At 44.7% G+C, this 21,062-nt stretch overlaps 1 protein-coding gene across 2 annotated transcripts in view; it reads left to right on the top strand.

The window, feature by feature from the left end:
- Positions 1 to 227: 227 nt before the first annotated feature.
- GPM6B (glycoprotein M6B) overlaps positions 228 to 21,062 on the top strand; it is a 162,446-nt gene continuing 141,611 nt past the window's right edge. The window contains exon 1 of one of the 2 annotated variants that reach the window (XM_058292209.2): positions 228 to 550. In XM_058292209.2, coding sequence (XP_058148192.1) covers positions 547 to 550 — 4 coding nt within the window. In that variant the 5' untranslated portion in view covers positions 228 to 546. The remainder of the gene's footprint in view (positions 551 to 21,062) is intronic. The other variant, XM_004459112.4, reaches the window with a different exon arrangement.

The raw sequence follows: 21,062 nt of genomic DNA, 5'->3' as shown, positions 1-21,062 counted from the left end.
CCCGTCAGATACTGGGTGGCCTGGGGCCGGCGTCCCGGGCCTCAGTTTCTTTATCTGTCCAGTGGGTGAGGTGGCAGATGGCAGAGGCCCCTCCAGCCGTAACGGGGCTCCTCTGGGGCGGACGGGCGCCTCTGGGATCGTGCACACCCGCTCCCCGCCCTGCCCGGCCCTCGCTGGCCGGGGGTCCGCGCCCCTCGGCGCTCGCTCGGGTGGTCGCCGAGGAGAGCGCGCGCTGGGCGGGCCGCCGGGGCTCGCCCGCCGCCCCCTTTCGGGCCGTCGCTGCGGGTGCACAAAGCCCCCGGCGCTGACGTCAGGGCCCCTCCGGCGCGGCCGGCCCCCAGTGCAGGCGGAGCCGCGCCGCGCTCCCACCCCGGCCCGGGAGCCCGAGCGAGCCCAGCGCAGTCCAGCGCAGCCCAGCGCAGCCCAGCCCGCAGCCCGGCCCGCAGCCCGGCCCGCGCACGTGCCCGCCAGACCCGCGAACTTGTGCCACCGGCTCGGCCGGTCCCCGGGGAGCCCGAGCGCCCGCGCCCCGCCCGTCTCCAGGCCATGGGTAAGCGAGCGCGCTGGCCCCGCGCCACCGCCCCGCCGGGGGTCCCGCCCCGGCCCCGCCCGGGTGGCGCCTCCCGGGGCACCTCCGCCAGGGGACCGGGCGGGGCGGGGGGGAGGCTGGGGTGGGAGGGGCGCGGCGCCGCGCAGGTGCCCGGAACTCCCAGGTGCGCGCTCGGGCCCCGTCCTGGGGGCTCCCGCACCCTGGCCGCGCCCCGCGCTGCACCCCCGGGGCCAGGGGCTCGCGGGAGGGGCAAGGCTGGGGCCCCGGGACGGGCTGCAAGAGAGGAGACGGTGCGTCCCGGAGCGGCGGGCGCCGGGCCAGCCCGCGACGCCCGCCCCCGGCCGCCCCGCTGTCCCCGCCGCCTCGCCGCCGCCCGCCCGCCGCCTTTCGCAGGGCGCCTGTGACCGCTGCAGCCCCGGGCCCAGGGCCCCTGGCTTGTTGGGAAGCAGTTGATGGAGAGCAGCGTCCTGCCCGTTCCCAGGGACGCTCGCCCTGTCACCCCGGTTCCCGCTCGGAGTGCGGTCCTGTCCCGCCCTGGAATCCTCTTGGTCACCTTGAAGCCCCATCAGACACACTCCCGCTTCCCCAAGCCTGGGACCTAAGGAGACTCACTTCGGAACCATGACCCTGGCGCGCAGGAAAAGCGGGAGGGGAGATGGGACGGCCGGGGGCAGAGGGTGGGTCTCCCTTGGGCTTTGTCCCCTCTTCCAACTCTCACACTGCGGGCCTGGGCGCAGGTGAAGACGGCGGCGTGATAAACGGTTCCCGCGCCCCTGGGGGACTCGACCAGCCGCGGGGAAAGCCTCGGCTCGGGAGAGTGAACATCTCCCACCTGGCCCGGGCGGCCGCTCGTCGGCTGTCGGATTCTTTCTGTCGCTTCCCAACCCTCGACGTTGCTGCGGTCAGCAACATGTCCTTAAGGGGGTCCCCTGTAGTGGCAGGAAAACTCGTCAAGAGCGTCGTGGACATCATCCTCGGGCCCCCTCCGCCTGGAGGTGTCCGAGAGCCGTGCCTGGGAAAGGGCTTTCTCTCCCTCTCCATTGTCCCTTCTCTCGTGGGGCCTCGAGCCACCGGCACCACAAAAGCCACAAAGACGCCTGAAGAGGCCCCGGCAGCATCTCTCACCAGGAAGCTAGTGGGTTTAACCCTTGCGGGCTGGGCAGCCCCTGCTCACCGCCCCTCCCCTGCTCTTGCCCCCTCCCTTCCCCCTCCCTTCTCCCCTCCCCTGCTCTGCGCCCTCTCCCCTTTCCCCTCGCCCCTCTCCCCTTTCCCCTCGCCCCTCTCCCCTTCCCCTATCTATTGTGTGTGCGAGGGTGGTGGGGGGTGCAGGGCATTTGTACTCAAAATTTTGGTGAGGAGTAGTAAGAGAACATTCTTCTTTGCGTGTAAGAGCACAAAGAATTTGAAAGTTACATCTTTTTTTTTTTAACTTACTAGGCAGTCGGAATATGAAAGGAAAGGAGACCCTTGACTCCACGAGGAATATTTCTTACCAAAAAGTTAGAGAGAGCGAGGAGAAAATCCTTCTAGAAAGGGGCAGGACTGAGTGAACCGTGGGCTTCCACGTCTCTGGCTGCCCCCCTGTGAGTGGCGGCAGAACTGAAAGCCCTGTTTCCACTGAGTTGCGCACACAAACATCAGGTGACGCCTGCGGCTCAGCCTGTGACCCCATTGGCACGTTTGCCCCAAAAGCTGTCGAAGTTACGGTGTGGAGGGAAGAAGCATGAACTAATGTGCCTGAAAGCAAGTTTCACGTTCTTCTAACGCTAGGCCTGCCAGGGGCATTTGCCTTTGGATCGGGGCTTAGAAATTGAGGGTGGGACTGCTACAGGGGTGCCTTCTTCAGCGGGGCCTCCAGGAGACTCTGGGCCTAATTAGGGGCGGGCTTTGTTTTTAAAGAGGTGTGGAAGGTTCGGTGCAGTTCTCAGGAAGCAAATGCCCCAAACAGAGGGCTTTCTCAAGGAAGTACTTTGTGTCTTAGACAATTGTTGATTCTACACTTCAGCTGCCAATTTATGTTAATTTGTGCATACCCCACTGGTTCTGGCAGTATCCCTGGTTTTAGTTTTTAGTTTTTAATTAAAAAAAAAAGTTCCTTCCATGCCAAAAAGGAAACATACTGATTTCCTTTGGTAGATTGTTAGTAAATACACCACAGGGCCATGAACTGGGTTTATTTTCCAGATGTATTTAGTTACCGAACATCCTGTAATGAATGTTTTAATTGAAATGATTTAATGTTGGGAAAATTCTGACCGTAGGCCCGTCGAGCTGGGACTTTGTTTCTTCTACGTGTCACTCCCTTGGCCTGCACCAGTTAATTAACTGGTAAAAAATGGGCAGGTTTCTGGACATGAAAGTCCCTTTTGGAATCAGATTTTAAGGGACTCACCATCTTTAATAAGCTGAAGATACTGAGCAGTGGTGGTGTGTACAAGTTTATCTTTTACTGCATGTGAAAGTATGTTTTTTTTTTATGATTGAGCCAATTGTTATTTTTACAGCCTTGAGAGATGATTCACATACCATACAGTTCACCCATTTAAAGTGTGTGATTCAGTGATTTTTAATGTTCTCAGTCGTGCAACCACCACCGCTATCTGATGTTAGAATGTTTACATCACCCCCAAAAGAAACCTTGTACCCCATCAGCAATCACTTCCTAGCCCCCTTGCCCCAGGCTCTGGCAAGCACTGCTCTACAGTGGGTCTCTATAAGTTTGCCTATATCCTGGACATTTCACGGAAGTGGAGTCACTTGAGCCAGTTGATGTTTGAAGTGTGCATATGACTATTAGCAATTTTGGTGGCTAGTATGCAGTTCACTGCACTGCCAGAATGAATGTGTTGAGACTTACTCCTCTAGCAGAGGGGTTCACATTTGGCCCTTTTCCACTCCTCCCCCCACACAAATATTCTCAGGGTTCCCCTGTTTTTATTTGATGGGAACCCACATTGCCCAACAGAATGTTAATTCTGTTACCTGGTTCATAGGCCTGAAGATTCGTTCAATGTGATAACCTCCTAGAAGGCATTTGTCAGATCTCTGTCCTGTTTTAAGGTGGCTCGTGTATCTAGAGAAATGCTGATTTTGTTTCTTTAGTTGCCTGTAGTTTTAAATGCAAATGAGAAGTGAAATGACCAGATACCACACAATGGTGGAATCATTGTTTGGATCCATTTTGTGGTAAGGCAGTTTTGACTACAGACTGTGAACTTGAACACAGTCCAGCATTTCACTAAGTGGCATTTTCATAAAAACAAAGCTGGTGTAGAGCCATTCTTCTCGAGCGGTCGTGCCTACGAACCACCTGGGCTTCTTGGTGAAAAAGCAGCTTCTGATTCAGTGGGCCTCGGTGGGGCCCGAGTTTTCTGCGGCCTTAACCAGCTCCCAGGTGCCACCGACCACAGCCCAGGGCGCACTGTGAGGGGCCAGGAAATGGAGGGAAAGCGTGGCAGTAGCCTGAGGCCCCGGGCCTGCCCCGCTACTTCTGCGAACTTGCTGTGTGAGTGTGGGTAAATCATTTTCTCCCCGTCTCAGCTAACTGGAAAGTAAAAGGATTTGATCAAATTATTCCTTTGGACTGTTAGGAGATCTAAAAGTGTGTAAGTTACAAAAAGAGAAAGAAACAAAAGGGTCATGTTAGGCTGGAGAAACGTGAGAAAGCAGCTTTCTAATTGTTTAAACGTCATTTGGGTCCCTGAGGCCAGCGTTGCAGGCGCTGTTTGGAGTTGTGGTAAAGGCTGGCGTCTCCCGTGGGCCCGCCCACCCTCCAGCATGATTGGCTCTTCTCCAAGAAAGCTGGTGGAGGACACCATGACTGCGTCCTTTTTAACACTTCCAGCTTTGACTTCGCCTGCCCACTTCTGTCTAGAGCTGGCAGTTCCAGCCAGCCTTTCCTCACCCCACCCCCAGGGCCCAGGCCATCTGCTGGGGCTGGACTCAAATGGAAGCATGCTGAGTACCCACCCACACGGGCAAAATTCAGATCCGGAAGCTCACCCAGGAATTCAGAGCAGACGGAGACAAAGGAATGACGTCCCATGAGCAACGGGGCAGGAAGTGGTCCCTGAACCAGCTGGCCTCCCTCCCTCTGAGGCTATAGGCCTAGGAATGGGGCCATGTCGCACGTCTTGGAGACAGCGCCCTTCAGGTCTCTGGATGAAGCCTGAAATTTTGAGGAAACCTCATAGTCTAGTACCACAGAATCCCATTTGTGACAAGCAGGAAGTCATTAATTATTTAGTATATTTTTGCTCCAGCAAAAGCTGTTGCCCAAACCACTTGGCCCCTCCAAGGGCTTCTTAGAGAACATCCTTATCTGCTCCATCCAGGGTCAAGCAGCAGGACAGTTGATTGAAAATGCCAAAGTGGTGAATCACACAAAGTGCCGTGTGTGCATCTTCAACGCTTTATTTAATTTAAACATTAATTCACCGCAATTTTGTTGTAGCGCCAAGGCCTTTGCTTTGAGTGTGGGCCCGATTGTTATTCCCTTGAAGTCTGTCTTACCTGAGTCACAGCCAAAATTCATTGGCTTCTGACTTCCGGTTTCAGACTCCTTTAAAATAGAATGAGAATTGAAAGACATTGGGAACCAATGTGAGTACAGAATCCTTTCATATGACTTACCCTAGCCCTCTTTTTTTTTAAAGATTGATTTTATTTATTTCTCTCCCTTCCCCCCCCCAGTTGTCCTCTCTCTGTGTCCATTTGCTGTGTGTTCTTCTGTGACGGCTTCTATCCTTATCAGCGGCACGGGAATCTGTCTCTTTTTGTTGCATCATCTTGCTGCATCAATTCTCCATGTGTGCCGCACGACTCCTGGTTGGACTGCCCTTTTTTCACGTGGAGTGGCTCTCCTTGGGGTGCACTCCTGGCGTATGGGGCTCCCCTACAAGGGGACACCCCTGCAGGGCATGGCACTCCTTGCATGCGGCAGCACTGCACGTGGGCCAGTTCACCACACGAGTCAGGACACCCTGGGTTTGAACCTGGGACCCTCCATATGGTAGGCGGACGCTCCATCAGTTGAACCACATCTGCTTCCCACCCTAGTCCTCTTGAACCTTTAAAATTATCTTTCACATACCTGTGTCAGCAACCATTTTTCCAAATGACTCATCTTTGTTAAAACTTTCCAAATCATTCAACTTGGTTTTCAAGGAAATAAAAACTCTTTCCTTTGGCACTCATATTTTATTAGTTTATGTAATATTGAATTAAGTTTCATAATTATAGTGTCAAGTACAACTGGAATAAACAGGTTTGGGAACAAGCACAAACTGACTCTTCTTAAGTAAATTCAACTGGTGGGAAAAGTACATGGCTGCCTCCTGGAGAATAGCCTAGAAACCAAGTTCCGAGGAGGACAATGGCCCGTATGGTTTAGAAAAAGAATGGCAGATACTGTGTAACTGGGTGGGTCAGTTAAATGAAGGTTGGTTAAGAGAGTTTATACTGTATTTTTAAATCAACATCATCCATTAAAACATTTTAACATGATTTTTCTGGCTACTATTAGCTGGCTTTTTAGTGTTTTTAATATGCCACCTTCTTTTCTACTCTAATACCAAATTTGTCAAGAGCAGGGACTGAGTTTAATTTATTGTTGTATCCCAGTATTCATTTAGGTGATTGGCCTATAGTAGGTGTTCAACCCATATCTGTCATATAAAAATGCATTGCATTAAAGTCTATCTACATTATAAAGATATAGATTTCAAGGCATATAACATTACGTGTGTCTATGTATTTCAAACTCTCTGATAAACTTTACTAAATTAAATGGGACAAATGACACTCACTATTGTCCTTTAACAATATTAATACTTTTAGCACCCATTTTCACAGAATAACGGATTTTCAAAGTTTGAAGTCACTTTAGAAGTGTACTGATTGCTGCAGGCATACACAGACACTAAAACAATTTAAAGAGTGGTTTGAATGTTCTTTAGATACTTTTTTTTTTTTGCCTTTAGCTTTTTTCTTATGATCTTATGAACTATTTTCTTCTCTCTGGTGAAAAACACTTCTTTCTTATCAGGTTTTTGAAGTTAGGGAAAGCTTGGGGTGAAACACTTTGTTGGTGAGACTTATTTTGTCCTGAGGATTAAAAGATGACAACAGCCTGGCATTTCCATTTTCATTGCAAGTGTTAGGGTTAAATGAGCACCTACCACATTGCCAAGCAACCAGCGGGTGCCAGTCTCTAAGCCTCTGAGTCCCTGTGACATGTTCGTCACCATGAAGGTTCCCAGGGAATCGAAGACAGCTGGTCACTCAACAGGCCTTCATGGAGTCTCCCTCAAAGGAGCCAGGTACCGTGCTGTGCTAAACCTGGAAGGAAAACAGAAACAAATAAATATCTAAGACCCAGTCTTCTCAAATAACCACAGCCATTTCAGAGAAGCAGACACACTTATGGTAGAGGTAACTGCAAGGTCCTGTACACTACAGAAATAGAATATTTGTCTAGGGAAAAAAGAGGGGGGAGCATGTGTTATTTCAGAGAGGGATTCCCTGGGGGAGGCAGTTTGCTTTGAGCAGGACAAAGGGGGTCAGACTGCTCAGGAGAGGACATTCCAAGCCCTGGGTTCAGCTACGCCAAGGTCAGAGGTGCAGCAGAGGACTTGGGCATGGCCCGAGGGCAGGGAAAGGGGGAGAGTCCGAGGCTGGAAAGGAAGTTCGGGCCAGCCTGTGAAGAGCCAGGAAAGGACCTGACCATTACCCTGTGGGTGATAGGAACCATGGAGGGATCTGGAGCGGGGAAGTGACCTGTGGAGGAAAATGATCATCTGTCTGAGGAGAGAAAAGAAGCCCACTGAGAGAGAGAATCAATTGGGTCTTCATTGTAAAATTCTGAATGAAACCTCAGTAGGAATTCTGCGAAGGATGGAATTGTGCAGCTTATCTAAAGCTAATGCTGGAGATCTGGACAGGAGTGCGTTGAGACGGGTCAAAGGATTAGGAGAACTCATGAAAAGAGGTGGGAGTGAGCAAGGTTTTGTTGGTAGGAGCCTGAAGAAAATGGCCAGGCCATAGCAAAGAGTGGGTGTTGGGGTGGTGGGCATAGAAAGTAAGATAGGGGTGGACTGGGGTCAGACTGAAAGCGAGATGGAGAGGAACAAATGTCAGCTGATTACAAATGAAAATATAAATGCATCTTTCAAAGATGGTTTTAATCTTCTCTACCGCTTCCTCCCTTCCAAAGAGTAAAGTGGAGAAGGACAGCATGAGCCTTTCTGGATGGAAGAAGATGTGGGTGATCTTTGACGTGACTCCAGGGGTTTTGGGGGGATGACATGGAACTTGGTTCTTGTCTGTTTATGTGGCTATTCATTTTAAAACTGGTACTATTTTTCCCCTTAAGTATTTGTAGTAATTCACCCGGAAAGCCATCAGTCTGAGTTTTCTTTGTGGAAATGCTTTAAATTACAAAAACAATTTCTTCAACAGATACAGGACTATGCAGATTTTCTCTCTTCTTTTTGTTTTAGTCTTGGTAAATTGTGTTTTTCCAGGACTTTGTCCATTTAATCTGTTATCGAATGTATTGGCATAAGGTTGTTCATAGTATTTTTGTTTTATCTGTTTGATCCTCCTGCCTCTGTAAGAACAGTAGTGAATAGCCCCTTGTTCATTCCTAGCGATGTAGATAATTTGTGTGCTCTTTGTTTTTCTTGACCAATCTTGGCCATTTGTTTTCAGATTTATTTGGATAGCTTGATAGGTTAATTTGACAATAACATCTGATAGATGATTTGACTATTTAATAAAACAGGAGTCCATTTTCTAATAAGCAGAAAAATAGGATTTTGATGTCTGGAGTAAAACTTGCTTGCTCGATTAGAAAAAAATGTTCCCAAGGAACACGTACTTAATGGTGGTATTTAACTCAGTGTATCTGAACATGCATAGCAAGAACTGTTATAAATGATCTTCAGTTAAGCAGAGTTAAGGCTTAGTAGTTGCTTGTGTGTTTATTGTTTTCTCTGTAGGACTAATAAATTCTACTTTTTGGAGCAGCTGGAGGCAGATCCTAGAATAAAAGAAGTCCCATTTCCTTCCCTTTTTTTAAAAAAAATTCATATCAGTGTTACAAGTTACTCCATTAACTCAAGATAATAACTGCAATCGCAGTAAATCTGCTTTGGCCCCTAGTTATACTCCTCCCTTATTTTCATTCCTTTCTCAATCTTGAGGGATTTGGGACGATGCCCACTATGACTGCTTTAGGCTGAGAAGGGACATAGATATTACGGGGAAGAAGAAAGGAATTGTTTTCCTTACAGTTGAAGATACTCCTTGTTTTGGGGATGGGACTGTTCCATCATCATCGTTTTGTTAGTTTTCCAGGACAAGCCCGAAGAACTGGAGAGGAGGAGTTGGTCACAACTCTGATGGTTTTTACCTCCCTTTTAGGTGTACTTTTAGAGCAGGATTTCTCAAGCTTGGCACTATGACATTTTGTGCTAGAAAATTCTTTATTGCTGGGGGCTGTCCTGTGCCTTATAGGATAAGGAGCATCCTTGGCCTTTATCCACTGGAGGCCTGTAACAACCCACCGTCCCCAGTTGTAACAAGCAAAATCGTCTCCCTGCATTGCCATATGTCCCTTGGAGTGGGGGTGAGGGGCAAAGTCACCCCTAGTTGAGCACCCCTGATTTAGATTACGAGAAATTGAAAACCTTTTGTGTTTTGCAATCACATAAAACCTGAGTAGCAGCGGTCCCTGGGGGCTTGGTTGGTCACATTCTCAGAATGGGAGGCTCTGTGGTTAAAAAGTTTTTTCTTCTTCTAAAAGGCATGCTTTGCTTTTCTAGCTAAAGGGAGTATTGCTTTATTTTTTATCTTTTCCTCACATTATTGGACAATCTGGAAATATAATGGGGAACCTGGTAGACCACCCAATGCACTCTGTTTGGAGTAAAATCAGCCCTAAACCACTTCGACGATGAGACCACCCACTCTTGGGGACTGTCCTTGGTAACTTATTCTGCTGCTAAGGCATGCTGACTCTGTCTGAAATCCATGAAGTTTGTTTTGCTTCCGAACATCTTTCTCATCATCTTTTGTTACAAACTCTCCATTAAGTAGAAAGAACTGAAGGATCGGTTCACATTTCTTACCATCTTTAATTTCCTTGATGGCCTTTCCATATTTAGAATTTATCTCCTTAGCTATAATCAGATCTACCCAGATTAAGTCTTTAAGGCAGCCTTCCTGCAAGTTCCCTCCGCAGCTAGACTGTGATCGTGGCTACATTACATTTTCCATGTGTTGGAGAGAAGCAGGAATTGGAAGAGAAAGGATGGCTTTTTCCCTCATTGCTCATGGAGATCCTTCTTCCATAGACATTGCCCTTCTCACTTCCCTGCCCGTCCAGCTAGAGATAAGAAGTCAGTGCTTGCTGAGAGATCTGAGCATGCCTGAAAAAGTGCTCTAGTATAAAAAGAGGGGGAACCCTGGAAGTGCAGGTTGGAAGATGCCTAGAAAACCTCCTATTTTGTATGTGCCTCTGGTCACTCTTAGGTTTAAGAACATGGGATTTCACAACCTCGCCCTGAAAAGATGGTTAAGTGGTGGGTTTGTAAATGGCAGCTTAAACTCAGCCATCTGTTTCTTCACTCAGCTAGCAAAGAACGGAGATGTAATTAGCTAAGAAACTCAAGCCCCTAAGATAACTTTATTTGGTGCAGTGCTTTATTTTATTTTCCTTTTAGTTTCCTCACTTGGCATATTCTGACAGTTTCCATGGTAAGTAACACAGAATGCAGATCATGAAAGGGATGGATTTCCATCCCATGAATTATCACCATTTTGCAAAGCCACTTTCCTGGATTCCGAGCAGGCTGTTTTGAGCTCTATTGTGTAATGATGTCTTGTCACAAACATTTTTAGGTGTTTTGTAAGAGGCACAGATACCATAAAATCCTTTTAAATTTTGCTCTTGAAGGAGAACATCATATAAAAGAGCAGACGAATCTTAAGTGTATGGCTTGACAGATTTTTACAAATGTAACCAATGCTCAGTTTAAGAAGTTGAATATTACCAGTCCCCCAGAAGTCGCCTTCCAGGGAACACAGGCACACAGGCGCATCCCCCTACCCCCACCCCAGGGTGTCTCTCTCCTCATTTCTGCCAGCTTAGTTTTGCCTGTTTGTGCACTCCATATAAACGGAGTCATACAGTATGTACTCTTGTGCCTGGTGGATTTGGGTCAACATTAATGGCATAATTTTAAAACTCGGTGATGGTTTCTGTCTGGAAAATAGACCTGCTTCTAAATCATTATCCCTGAAAGCAATTATTAGATGCCTTTGCGTGTAGAGCTGTGTTGGGAGCACACTTCCTACCCTCTGTTTTAACTGGACAACATTGACACGGCAGGTGTGGGAGGGAATTTGAAAATGAGGGTCGAGAGTCCAGAAAGGTGCACGAAAGAGCACGCCTGCGGCTGAAGAGATTACAAGGCTAAGGCATCCGTTCTTTCCACAGGAAGGGAAGGAAGGGGCTGTGTGTACAGAGGAGGATGTAGGTGTTTCGTATTTATTCAGGACATGATCAGTATGGAGATTTTCTGGCTTCAGAATGTAAGGTGTTAACAGACGTTGAGGCTTTTTCCCAATTAATTTCGCGAAGAAGATGGAGTTTTAGGAATTGTCTGAATTAACAGTAGTTAGTGAATTGTTTCCTCATGGACAGGTTTGGGAAAAGGCTCAAAGGCCTGAGATGATTTGTGATTTCCATCCCAAAAAGGTTTGGAAAGAGACCTAAAATTGCTTTGGCCAAATTACCTTTTCTTCTCATGTTTTTTCTTCCATGTATATCCTTATTTATCTTTAAAAAAAAAAAACTTTTCCTTATTGATTAGCAGGACTTCTTTATATGTTCTAGATATTAGTCTTTAGTTAAATGTGTTGCCAGTATAATATTCCTCTCTGTACCTTACCTTTGAACTCTGTAGAAGGCATTGTTTGTGGCAAAGGAATCTTACTTATCAATCTCTACCTTTTTGATTTGTGCTCTTCTCTTTTTTTTTTTTTGCCCTGTTTAAAAGCTCAGTTCCTATCCCCATTGCTTAATGATGCCCTTTTATCCCTCTATGTCTTCTTCTAAAAGTTTTTCTTAATTATGTTTTCATTTTTCAGTCTTTATTGCATCTGGATTTCTTTGCTTTGTGTAGTGTGAGTTAGAAATCTATTCTTATTTTACATCTCCTGTGCAGAAACCGCCATGTATTTAATTGTTCATCCTTTCCCACTGACTTGTACATAATACTGGCTCTCAAGTATTAAGTTTCCATGTATGGGTGAGTGTACCTCTGGACTCCATTTTGTCAGTCTGTTTTACCATGCCATCCTATTGTTTTATTGTTTTAAACACTATAGATCTATAATAAGCCTGGCTATCTCTCAGAATTTACCTTCTCTCATTCTTCTTTACATTTGTCTGAGCCATTCTTGAACCTTTGCTTTTGGAATCAACTTTTCTTGTTCCACATACATCCTGTTAGGATTTTGAGTGGGATTGTGGTGAATTTGTAGAATAATTTCATGGGAATCAATGTGTTTACCACCTTGAGTCTTTCCTTTGTGTACATGGTATATCTCTTCATTTGTTTAGCTCTTTGTTTACATCCCTCAATATGTTTTTGTACATCTTTTTAAAAAAAGTTGCCAAGGTCCCTTGTAGGTTTTGTGGCTTTTTTTTTTAAGGTAAAAAAATAAAACAGTTGAGGTCAAATCTGATTCCATGGGATATCACAGTTTCCTTCCAGAGACCAAGTGGATGGAGAGACTTGTTCAGTATAATATAGAACTGTAGGGGCAAAATTGATTCTGAGTTCTTGTGCATCTGCCTGGTCATCAAAGCTGTACATGGTAGCTCCATTGCAATGTCCCAGTGCTGCAAGTAGCAAACCAATAGGATATTTATGTGTATTTTCATGATTTCAATAGGATTTTGTCTCTTCCTGGAAGAGAATGGAATCTACCATCGTTGAGGCAAAATTCAATGTCTAAGTAAAGTTTTAGGGTTTTTCTTTAGCCACTTACTTGCACTGTACTTCCTAACTACTGTATTTTCATGAAGGATGTTAATTTTGTTGTCATCTTGATGAAGAATGAGAATCCAAGTTGGCTCTTCCATTGATTCAAGAAGAAAATCTGTTTGTCAATGGAGGACAGAGCCACTGACTAACATACTGAAATTATTTTTGCCTGCCTTCTAATTTCTCCAGGACTGTGGAGCCTATGTGGGCTGGAAGTCACCTGTTGAATGTTCAAGCATCTACACAGTGTTAGAGTTCACCATTTAGCTAATGGAGACCTCATCAGAATATATCGGAGTCTTGAAAATGGAGTTCTGCTGTTTCAATACTTATGTAGAATATTTTAAAAAGAGGCAAAAGAGTTTGTTAGCTATAGAGAATTTCCTCCTACTTGAAGAAGGTTGCATGTTTAGGGAGACTATAAAATGGAATCCATTAAAAATAGGATTGATTCTGACTTTATATATTCACCAAATCTTTATTGGTTTGGGTGCTAAGCAGTGATCGAAGGCTGATTAAGACATGATTTTCATCTTCAGAAAGTGACTCGGTGACATGCTCGTTAATTCATTAAGGTGTGTGTATGTGTGCCTACGGTGTAGCAAGTACACCTAGTATTAACACAAATGAAAGGGTTTCTACCCTCAAGGTGCTTTGCATTCAGTGGGGATAGTCACATGTTGTGACCCTATGTGGCAAGTGCTATGGTAAAATAGAGGCGTAAAACCCCAAATGCTTTTTGGTGGAGATAATGCACAGGAGGAGTCTTAGAGAATGAGCTGGAGTGAGGCAAGGTCTTTTTACTTAAACCATCCCAAGACAAGAAAATAAAAATCCTCAATGTGTTAAAACGTGGATTTGATGTAAAAGAAAAGTATGATCCAATTCGCTCCTTTGCAAAGTACAAGTTTACATTCAAGATGCACATTCTTAGTTGAAAGAGAAATAAAAAAGGACAATTTTTCCATGAATATCTTGGAGCAATGCAGCTAAGGTAACCCAAGAAAGATTTAAACGAAGCCCTTCTGCTCAAGTGTTACTTCCATGTTTGATGATGTTACTTGTGAAAATGACCTTTTTGTGGTCGATTCAAGATTACCTAGTTTCCCTAAGTCATTTAATGGAAACTTTTCCTAGAATGTTTTGCATAGCTGCTCACCCTGTGAAGAGGAGGCCGGCACTTGGGCTGTAGTGTGAGGTTGATTTATTCTGGAAAGAGGCTTATTCAGCCGTCTGATGAGATTATGTGTGCGGCTGTTACCCGTCACTTCTCAGAAATATTCCTATTCCTTAACAGGGCCTCAGGCTTTATTTATTTGAGGGCAACAAAAATCACAAATGTAAATTTTCCTAAAACATACTCTTGGAAATGTAATTTTTAATAGGGTGCTATTTCTCCCTTACTGCTGATGAGGGCCAGAACCAAACTGGACCCCCACACACACATTCTTTACATTCTGCCTGTTGCCCGTGGGCACCGCCTCCTACCAGCTACACACACACACACACACGCACGCACGTGTTCTTGCCTCTTTCTGCCCCTTTTCAAGCTAGTTACTCTGCCTGCAGCTCTTCCCTGCTTTTCACTGCATCTAGCTAGCCCCCGGCCTCTCCTCTATGGTTGATCTCAAGTTCTGCTTTTATCCTGAATCCCATCCGGATCCTTCCCTAATCTAATGGGATGTCATTCCTCAGGCCTCTGACTCCCCTTAGTCATTTATTTTAGGCTACTTGGTACTCTAGGGATTGGTATACTTGTCTTATCAGTTGACTAAATGTGAGTGGGGCGAGTTGGAGGCACCCTGAGTTAGACTGAGCTATGGAAGCAGTAAAAGACTGCCTTCGCAAATCTTTACAAACATACAGCCAATGAAAAGGTTTGAGATTTGGGCTGAAATAGAGGAAGAGTCTAGACATCAAATAAAGGCACCCAGAGGTGGAGGGAGGTCGCCTATTCAGAATGTGCCTTTCTGAAGAGTAGCCCTTAGGACAAGCCCCTCACTGCTGCAGGCAGATCTAGTGCTGATTGTCACTGACTATTGGTGCTGATAGGGACTTGTTTAATTCAGTTCATATTCATTGAACTCTTCCTGTGAACAGTGCGTTCGCTATGATCAGAGTTATGAAATATAAATGACGATAGCATGTATGCTGTGAAACTGAATCATCATAAGCACTGGAAAATTCTTTCCACCTGGAAAGGTTTTTTTAGCCTCTTTCTAGCACACTCTCAAATGTTCCTGCTAATAGAAAAAGAGAGCATAGAACATTGAAAAGCACCTATTATTTTTTTCTTCCACCATTTAATTTTAGGCCAGAGGTGTAGTCTTTTTTTCCCTAAGAGCTACTAATGAATACTAGGCAGGCTGGATTCGAACATCGTATTTCCCTGACTTGCCCAATTTTCTGGTGAAGATATTAAGTTGACACATGACATCGACAGTGTTTGACCATATTGGGCATGCAAATATGTCGGTGTCATATGGTTCAGTCTAATACAGTTAGCTGCCCCCAAAGCAAAAAAGAACAGAGGCCCTGAACAACCCCTGTCAAGGGCCACTCCAGGCCTGGAGTCGCCGTGAGAAAAAGGAAGCGTCTACTCATTTTCTAAAGAGGCCTCTGAATGGTTGTGAACATGGCTATCTCCTTATTCTGATTAGTCTCCAAATGGTTTACATTCTCAGGCCCCAGACTTACAAAGAGTTAAGAGTTAGAGGATGCTGCCCGTTGGTGACTCCTTTGGTGAAGTCAAGAATGGTCCCCCAGTTTATCTACTCAGGAGATTTTTCTTTGTGTGTGGTATATTCTCTTCAAATTGTACACTTGTCTGGGTTATTGTTAACTATGAAATGGAAAAAGTTCTCTAGTTATGTTCAGTCTGTTATTTAACTTACAGTTAATGACTTGAGTGGTTTGACATCAGCATGTAAAATTGACGGTAGACAACTGACGAAATCAGTAAGGATGTGGTCATTTCCAGATAATTATTAAATGTCAAATTCTTATGTCCACATAGCTTAATTATCCCTAAACCTATTAATATATCTTACTCTGAATTTTCAAATGATGCATCTTATATTGTTTTGACTTCTTTGTGAGAAAATGTAATATCATTTCACATACCAAAACTCCTACACAGATTGTTTGACAGTCTTATTTCTTGTATCATTTCTGTAGAACTGTTAAACATTAATAAACATTGCTTTAAAGAAAAATAAAATTGCTCTTTGAGGGTGACATTAAGAATGGGGAAACCCATACCTTGGTTTCCTAGAATCAAGAGTTCATCCTAAAATGAAACAGCAAATTGAACCCTGTGTATCATAGTACTTACCCTTATATTTGAAAATAGATGTTTATTCCTGAAAACTTTATCAAACAAGAATTATAGTGCACATAGTTGTCAGTCAAGTAACTCTCTCCTTTCTACCTCCCAACTCTGACTCCAGCCTGTTTGCCTCGTCCTTCTGTGCAATGTCCACCATACTAGCATAATGTTCTTTGAAATCTCTCCAATAAGAGCTTTGGCTTCTCTTGACCCATCCCTGAAGTTTGAGAGATTTTAGATGGCTTCTTCCAAAAGGCAAATAAAAAGAGGATTTTAAGGAAGTAAATGATCTCCAGGAGAGAGAGATTTGCCCCACTGTAGATGATCTGCCCAAATAATTGGGAGTTGTATGTGCTTCCATTCCCATGAGGAAATGCATCTGTAAAGCTACAGAGAAAGCCTACCATGTAGTCATTGCCATAGTCAGCTGCGGGTGAAAAAAATCCTACTATAGCCAAAGCCTGAGCTCTGAGTGTCCAAACTAGTTATTTGCTATGATGTTGCTGCTTTCATTGACATCGTCAGAGACATAATTTGAGCCACAGCTTGTTCAGTACTGGCCAACTTCCCAACTTTCACTCTGTGCCTTTGTTGCTCAAGTAAATTCCGGGGCTACCTTGGGGAATAAGACAGTTGCTGGCCTTGAAGAAGGGCTCACGCTCTGGTGGGAGAGATGTACCTATGAGCAGGGGCATTATGAAAAGGGTCAAGAGCAAAACGACAGAAATGTGTTCCTGAAAGTATTTCCTTCTGGTGACAGTATAATACTCTCTTTGTTTGCCAGGGCTGCTATAACAAAATACCACAAACTGGCTGGCTTAAACAATAGGAATTTATTGGCTCACAGTTTGGAGGCTAGAAGTCGAAAATCGAGGTATCGGAAGGCCACACCTTCTCTGAAGTCTGTAGTGTTCTGGTGGTGACTTGGTGGCCATCATCTCTGCCTCTGTCACATGGCTATCTGTCTTTTTCTGTCTCCTCCTGTGCCTTGTACGTCTGTGTCCAAATTTATTTTTTTGGCTTATAAGGGCTCTGGTTGTACTGGATGAAGCCCCATCTTGATTCAGTGGGGCCTCATTTTAACAGGATCTTCGAAGATTTTATTTACAAATGATTTCACATCCAGAGCACTGGGGGTTAGGACTTGAACATGTCTTTGTGGGGGACATGAGTCACTTCAGCACAGATACCAATACTAGTATACACTTTGACCATATACATTACCATATTGTAGCCACTTCTCTCTTTTATGTAGTAGCTAGCTATTATAATGACAGTATTAATGTTTCAGATTTCAGTCCTATCTAATTGTTGCTATTTTTGCAAGTGAACATCCTGCTAAAGCATAGTCAGTTGGAGAGAATCTGACTTTTTCAAAAGGAAATTTTCTGAATGTGGCAAATTATCATTGACAGTTTAATGCAATTAATGCAAATAGAGATGACTGATAATAAAACTGACCAAAACCACAAGTTGTTGCAGAATAATCCAAAAATGGCATCAGTAAGTCTAATAACATCATGACACGTCATCATTGTGTGATGCTTCCCTCTTCGGAAGCCTAGCAACTCTACTGCAGGAATCTAAAGAAATGACTCAAGACATTGTTTGAAAGCCTGACAAATTTTAGTCTCATATATTTCAGTCTAAATAGAATTCTTCATTTCATTGTTTCTGTCATTTTATTACCCATGAAAATATATCTTTAGGGTAGATAAAATGGGATGCATGCTATTGTTCCCATAGTAACTTTGTATTTAAAATGGCATGCTGTGCTTACTTGGTTTTAAATATACATGTAGTCTGACTGCTATAAAAATCTCTGTATATCATTTGCTCATGACCAATGAGTCACTCCCTTTCAACTGGCATTCAGCAACTTGACCTGATCACATAAGTCGTTTTGAGAAATAACAGGTTGTAGCTTTAAAGCACTAAAGATATTTTACATTTCCATCGTTTAAAATTTTGAGTATTTAAAAAACTGTTTACACCTATTCTTGCCAGGTTTAACCAAGTGTAATGCTCAATAATTCAGGGATGCCATAATAAATTCTACTTTCGCATGGCGTGGGGGTATTTGCAATTAGCAGCAGTTGCGGAAGTGGAGGTGTCCACTTGCTTTTCACTTGAGGGCCGCACAATGCTCGGCCTGAATGTTTCCTTTTCTTTCCATTTCCCCTTTCCTGTCAGGGAGGTCCCATTAGAGCCAATCTGCTGCTTTGTTTTATTTCATTTTGCTTTTTCTTTTGAAGATGGAGTCCCCTTAAAACACACACACACACACACACACGAATTATTACATGAGCACATGTTCTTTGGATGACAATTTAAGCAGAGCAGAATGCTGCATTACTTTCCATGCAATTGCCTGGAGTCAATACCCAGAGCAGTTTTACCTCAGGAGGATTGTACACAGGCTTCATGGCAGCTGTTGACCACGCAGTCTTTTTGCAGGTGATGAGCGCTTCTAGAACCTTTTAAATTTTGGATAAGTGGGGCATTACTATTTCTGTAGATAAATGTTCTGTGCATAAATTGTATGTGTCCACAATAGTGATAAGAATATGCCCCACTTTGGCGACACATGCAATGACAGCTCTGCCTTATTTTTTAAATACCAACTCCTGAAAAAATCGGGGGTAGTAGGGGGAAGAGTACGACTTAAATTGTGAGCTTCTCTTTTATCCATTTCTCCCTTTATGGGAATCTTTCATTGATATAGTATGTTTGATATTTCTTTGTCGGTATCTTTTCTGGATGACTCACACAAGTTCCCTTGGTCACTGAGAAAAGAAAGAACATGATAGTTACAAGCCTCAGCAGACAGGTCCAGAGACTGCTGCCTTAGAGATCTCCTGCTCTGTGCCCACTTGCCATATCCGAGCAGCTGAGAATCGTGCTGGGCCTTTCCTAACCCCTTAGGGGATACCTAAGGGGCAGATGCACTTAATTATTAGGTATATTACAACTGCAGAAGAATAAGCTATGACAAGGCTTTGAACTTAGGACACAAGTCCACTTTGTTTTGTTTTTATTGAGGTGCAATTCATAGAGCATAAAATTACTCATTTCTAAAGTGTGCAGTTCAGTGACATTTAGTACATTCAAATGTTGTACAGCCTCCACCTTTATCCAGTTCCAAGATATTTTCATCACCCCAAAAGTAAACCCCATACCAACTGAGCAGGCACTCCCCGTTCTTCCCTCCTCCCAGCCCCTGGCAAATACTAATCTGCTTTCTGGGTCTATGTATTTACCTATTCTGGACATTCCATATAAATCAAATCCTATAATTATGTGATCATTTGGGTCTGGATTCTTTAACTTAGCACAATATTGGAGGGGGTCATCCATGTCATAGCATATATTAGAACTTCATTCCTTTTTTTTTTTAAATATTTATTTATTATTATTATTTTTTAATTACATTAAAAAAAATATATGAGGTCCCATTCAACCCCACCACCCCCGCCCCCCACCCCCCCCACAGCAACACTCTCTCCCATCATCGTGATACATCCATTGCACCCAGTAAGTTCATCTCTGAACATCACTGCACCCCATAGTCAATGGTCCACATCATAGCCCAGACTCTCTCACGTTCCATCCAGTGGGCCCTGGGGGGATCTACAGTGTCCCGTAATTGTCCGTGAAGCACTATCCAGGACAACTTCACGTCCCGAAAACGCCTCCACATCTCATCTCTTCCTCCCGTTCCCCACACCCAGCAGCCCCCATGGCTACCGTTCCCACACCCATTCCACATTTTCTCTGTGGACATTGGATTGGTTGTGTCCATTGCACACCTATGTCAAGTGAGGGCTTAGATTCCACATGGGTACTGGATGCACTCTTCCCGCTTCTAGTTGTAGACACTCTAGGCTCCATGTTGTGGTGGTTGACCTTCTTCAACTCCATGTTAGCTGAGTGGAGTAAGTCCAATAAGTCAAAGTGTAGGAGCTGAAGTCTGTTGAGGCTCTGGGCCTGGGTGTCATATTATCAGTCCAGAGATTCAAATCCCCTACATATATCTTAAACCCAGCACCAACTACAATTCCAATAAAGTAGCATGCAAGTCTTGTGAAAAGAGATCCCCTCTGAGTCCATTTCCATCATGCAGAAACACCAGCTCCAAAGAAGGGCCATCTGTCATGGCAGTGAACCCCTTCTGCCATGACCATAGAACCCGTGGGTCTCTTTATCCCTCAAAAGAACCAATACCTGGGGTTGTATCTACCTTATCTGTCTCTTAGACTCTGTTCAGTTGTACATAGGGGTATTCCTTCTGACAACCTCCAGACTCTTTTTTAGAGACTCACAGCCTTATAATCTCATTTCTCTTTTCCATTTCCCCCTTACATTAGGTCAAACCGCTTCCCGAAGTCATGTTATTATATGTAGATAGGTATATTCTGCTGTTCCGCATTGAATCTTTAATTCAAGGTCATTTTCTAGTTGCTTCTTCAGCTAGTATGTGGTAGTGATCCCTCGGTGCCAGGGAGGCTCATCCCCGGGTGTCGTGTCCCACGCTGGGGGGAATGCATCACATCTACACGCTGAGTTTGGCTGTGAGAGTGGCCACATTTGAGTAACATGAAGGCTGTCAGGAGGAAACCCCCAGGCACAATGCTACTCTAGGCCTTGTTCTTATTGCAGGTGCATAGGCTCAAAAGTGTAGCCATTAGTATCAAGAGCCCACTGTTGGGCCCTCCTTCCTTCCTGGTTCTTGCCGTTGCACCTGGAGGATTGCCGCTGCTCTCCCAGGGCCCACAACAGTGACCCCCCGGCCAGGAGCCCAGTACCCCCCCAGCTGTTGTTTTTAATTGTTTCCACTATAAGTATATATAGATATTACCATATACCCTGGGCATATGCCCTGTATAACTCCCTGTCAACCATATATATCCTGTCAATAACATCCCATATCAGTATTCCTCCGCTGCCATTGTTGAACCACTCTGTGATCCAAAACTTCCCGTAAAGTGAATCCCAACATAATGTCAGCTTCAGAAGAGTCTTAGATCACCAAAATTCATATATACAATATACAGTATTTCCCCAGATCCACCATAAAACCTTTTCCCTTCCACAGCAATAATCTTTTAACTTATTCATATCATATTTC

The sequence above is a fragment of the Dasypus novemcinctus genome, chromosome X (genome assembly GCF_030445035.2).
Source record: "Dasypus novemcinctus isolate mDasNov1 chromosome X, mDasNov1.1.hap2, whole genome shotgun sequence".
Classification (NCBI taxonomy): Eukaryota; Metazoa; Chordata; class Mammalia; order Cingulata; family Dasypodidae; genus Dasypus; species Dasypus novemcinctus.
This window is presented reverse-complemented; position numbering and strand designations above follow the sequence as displayed.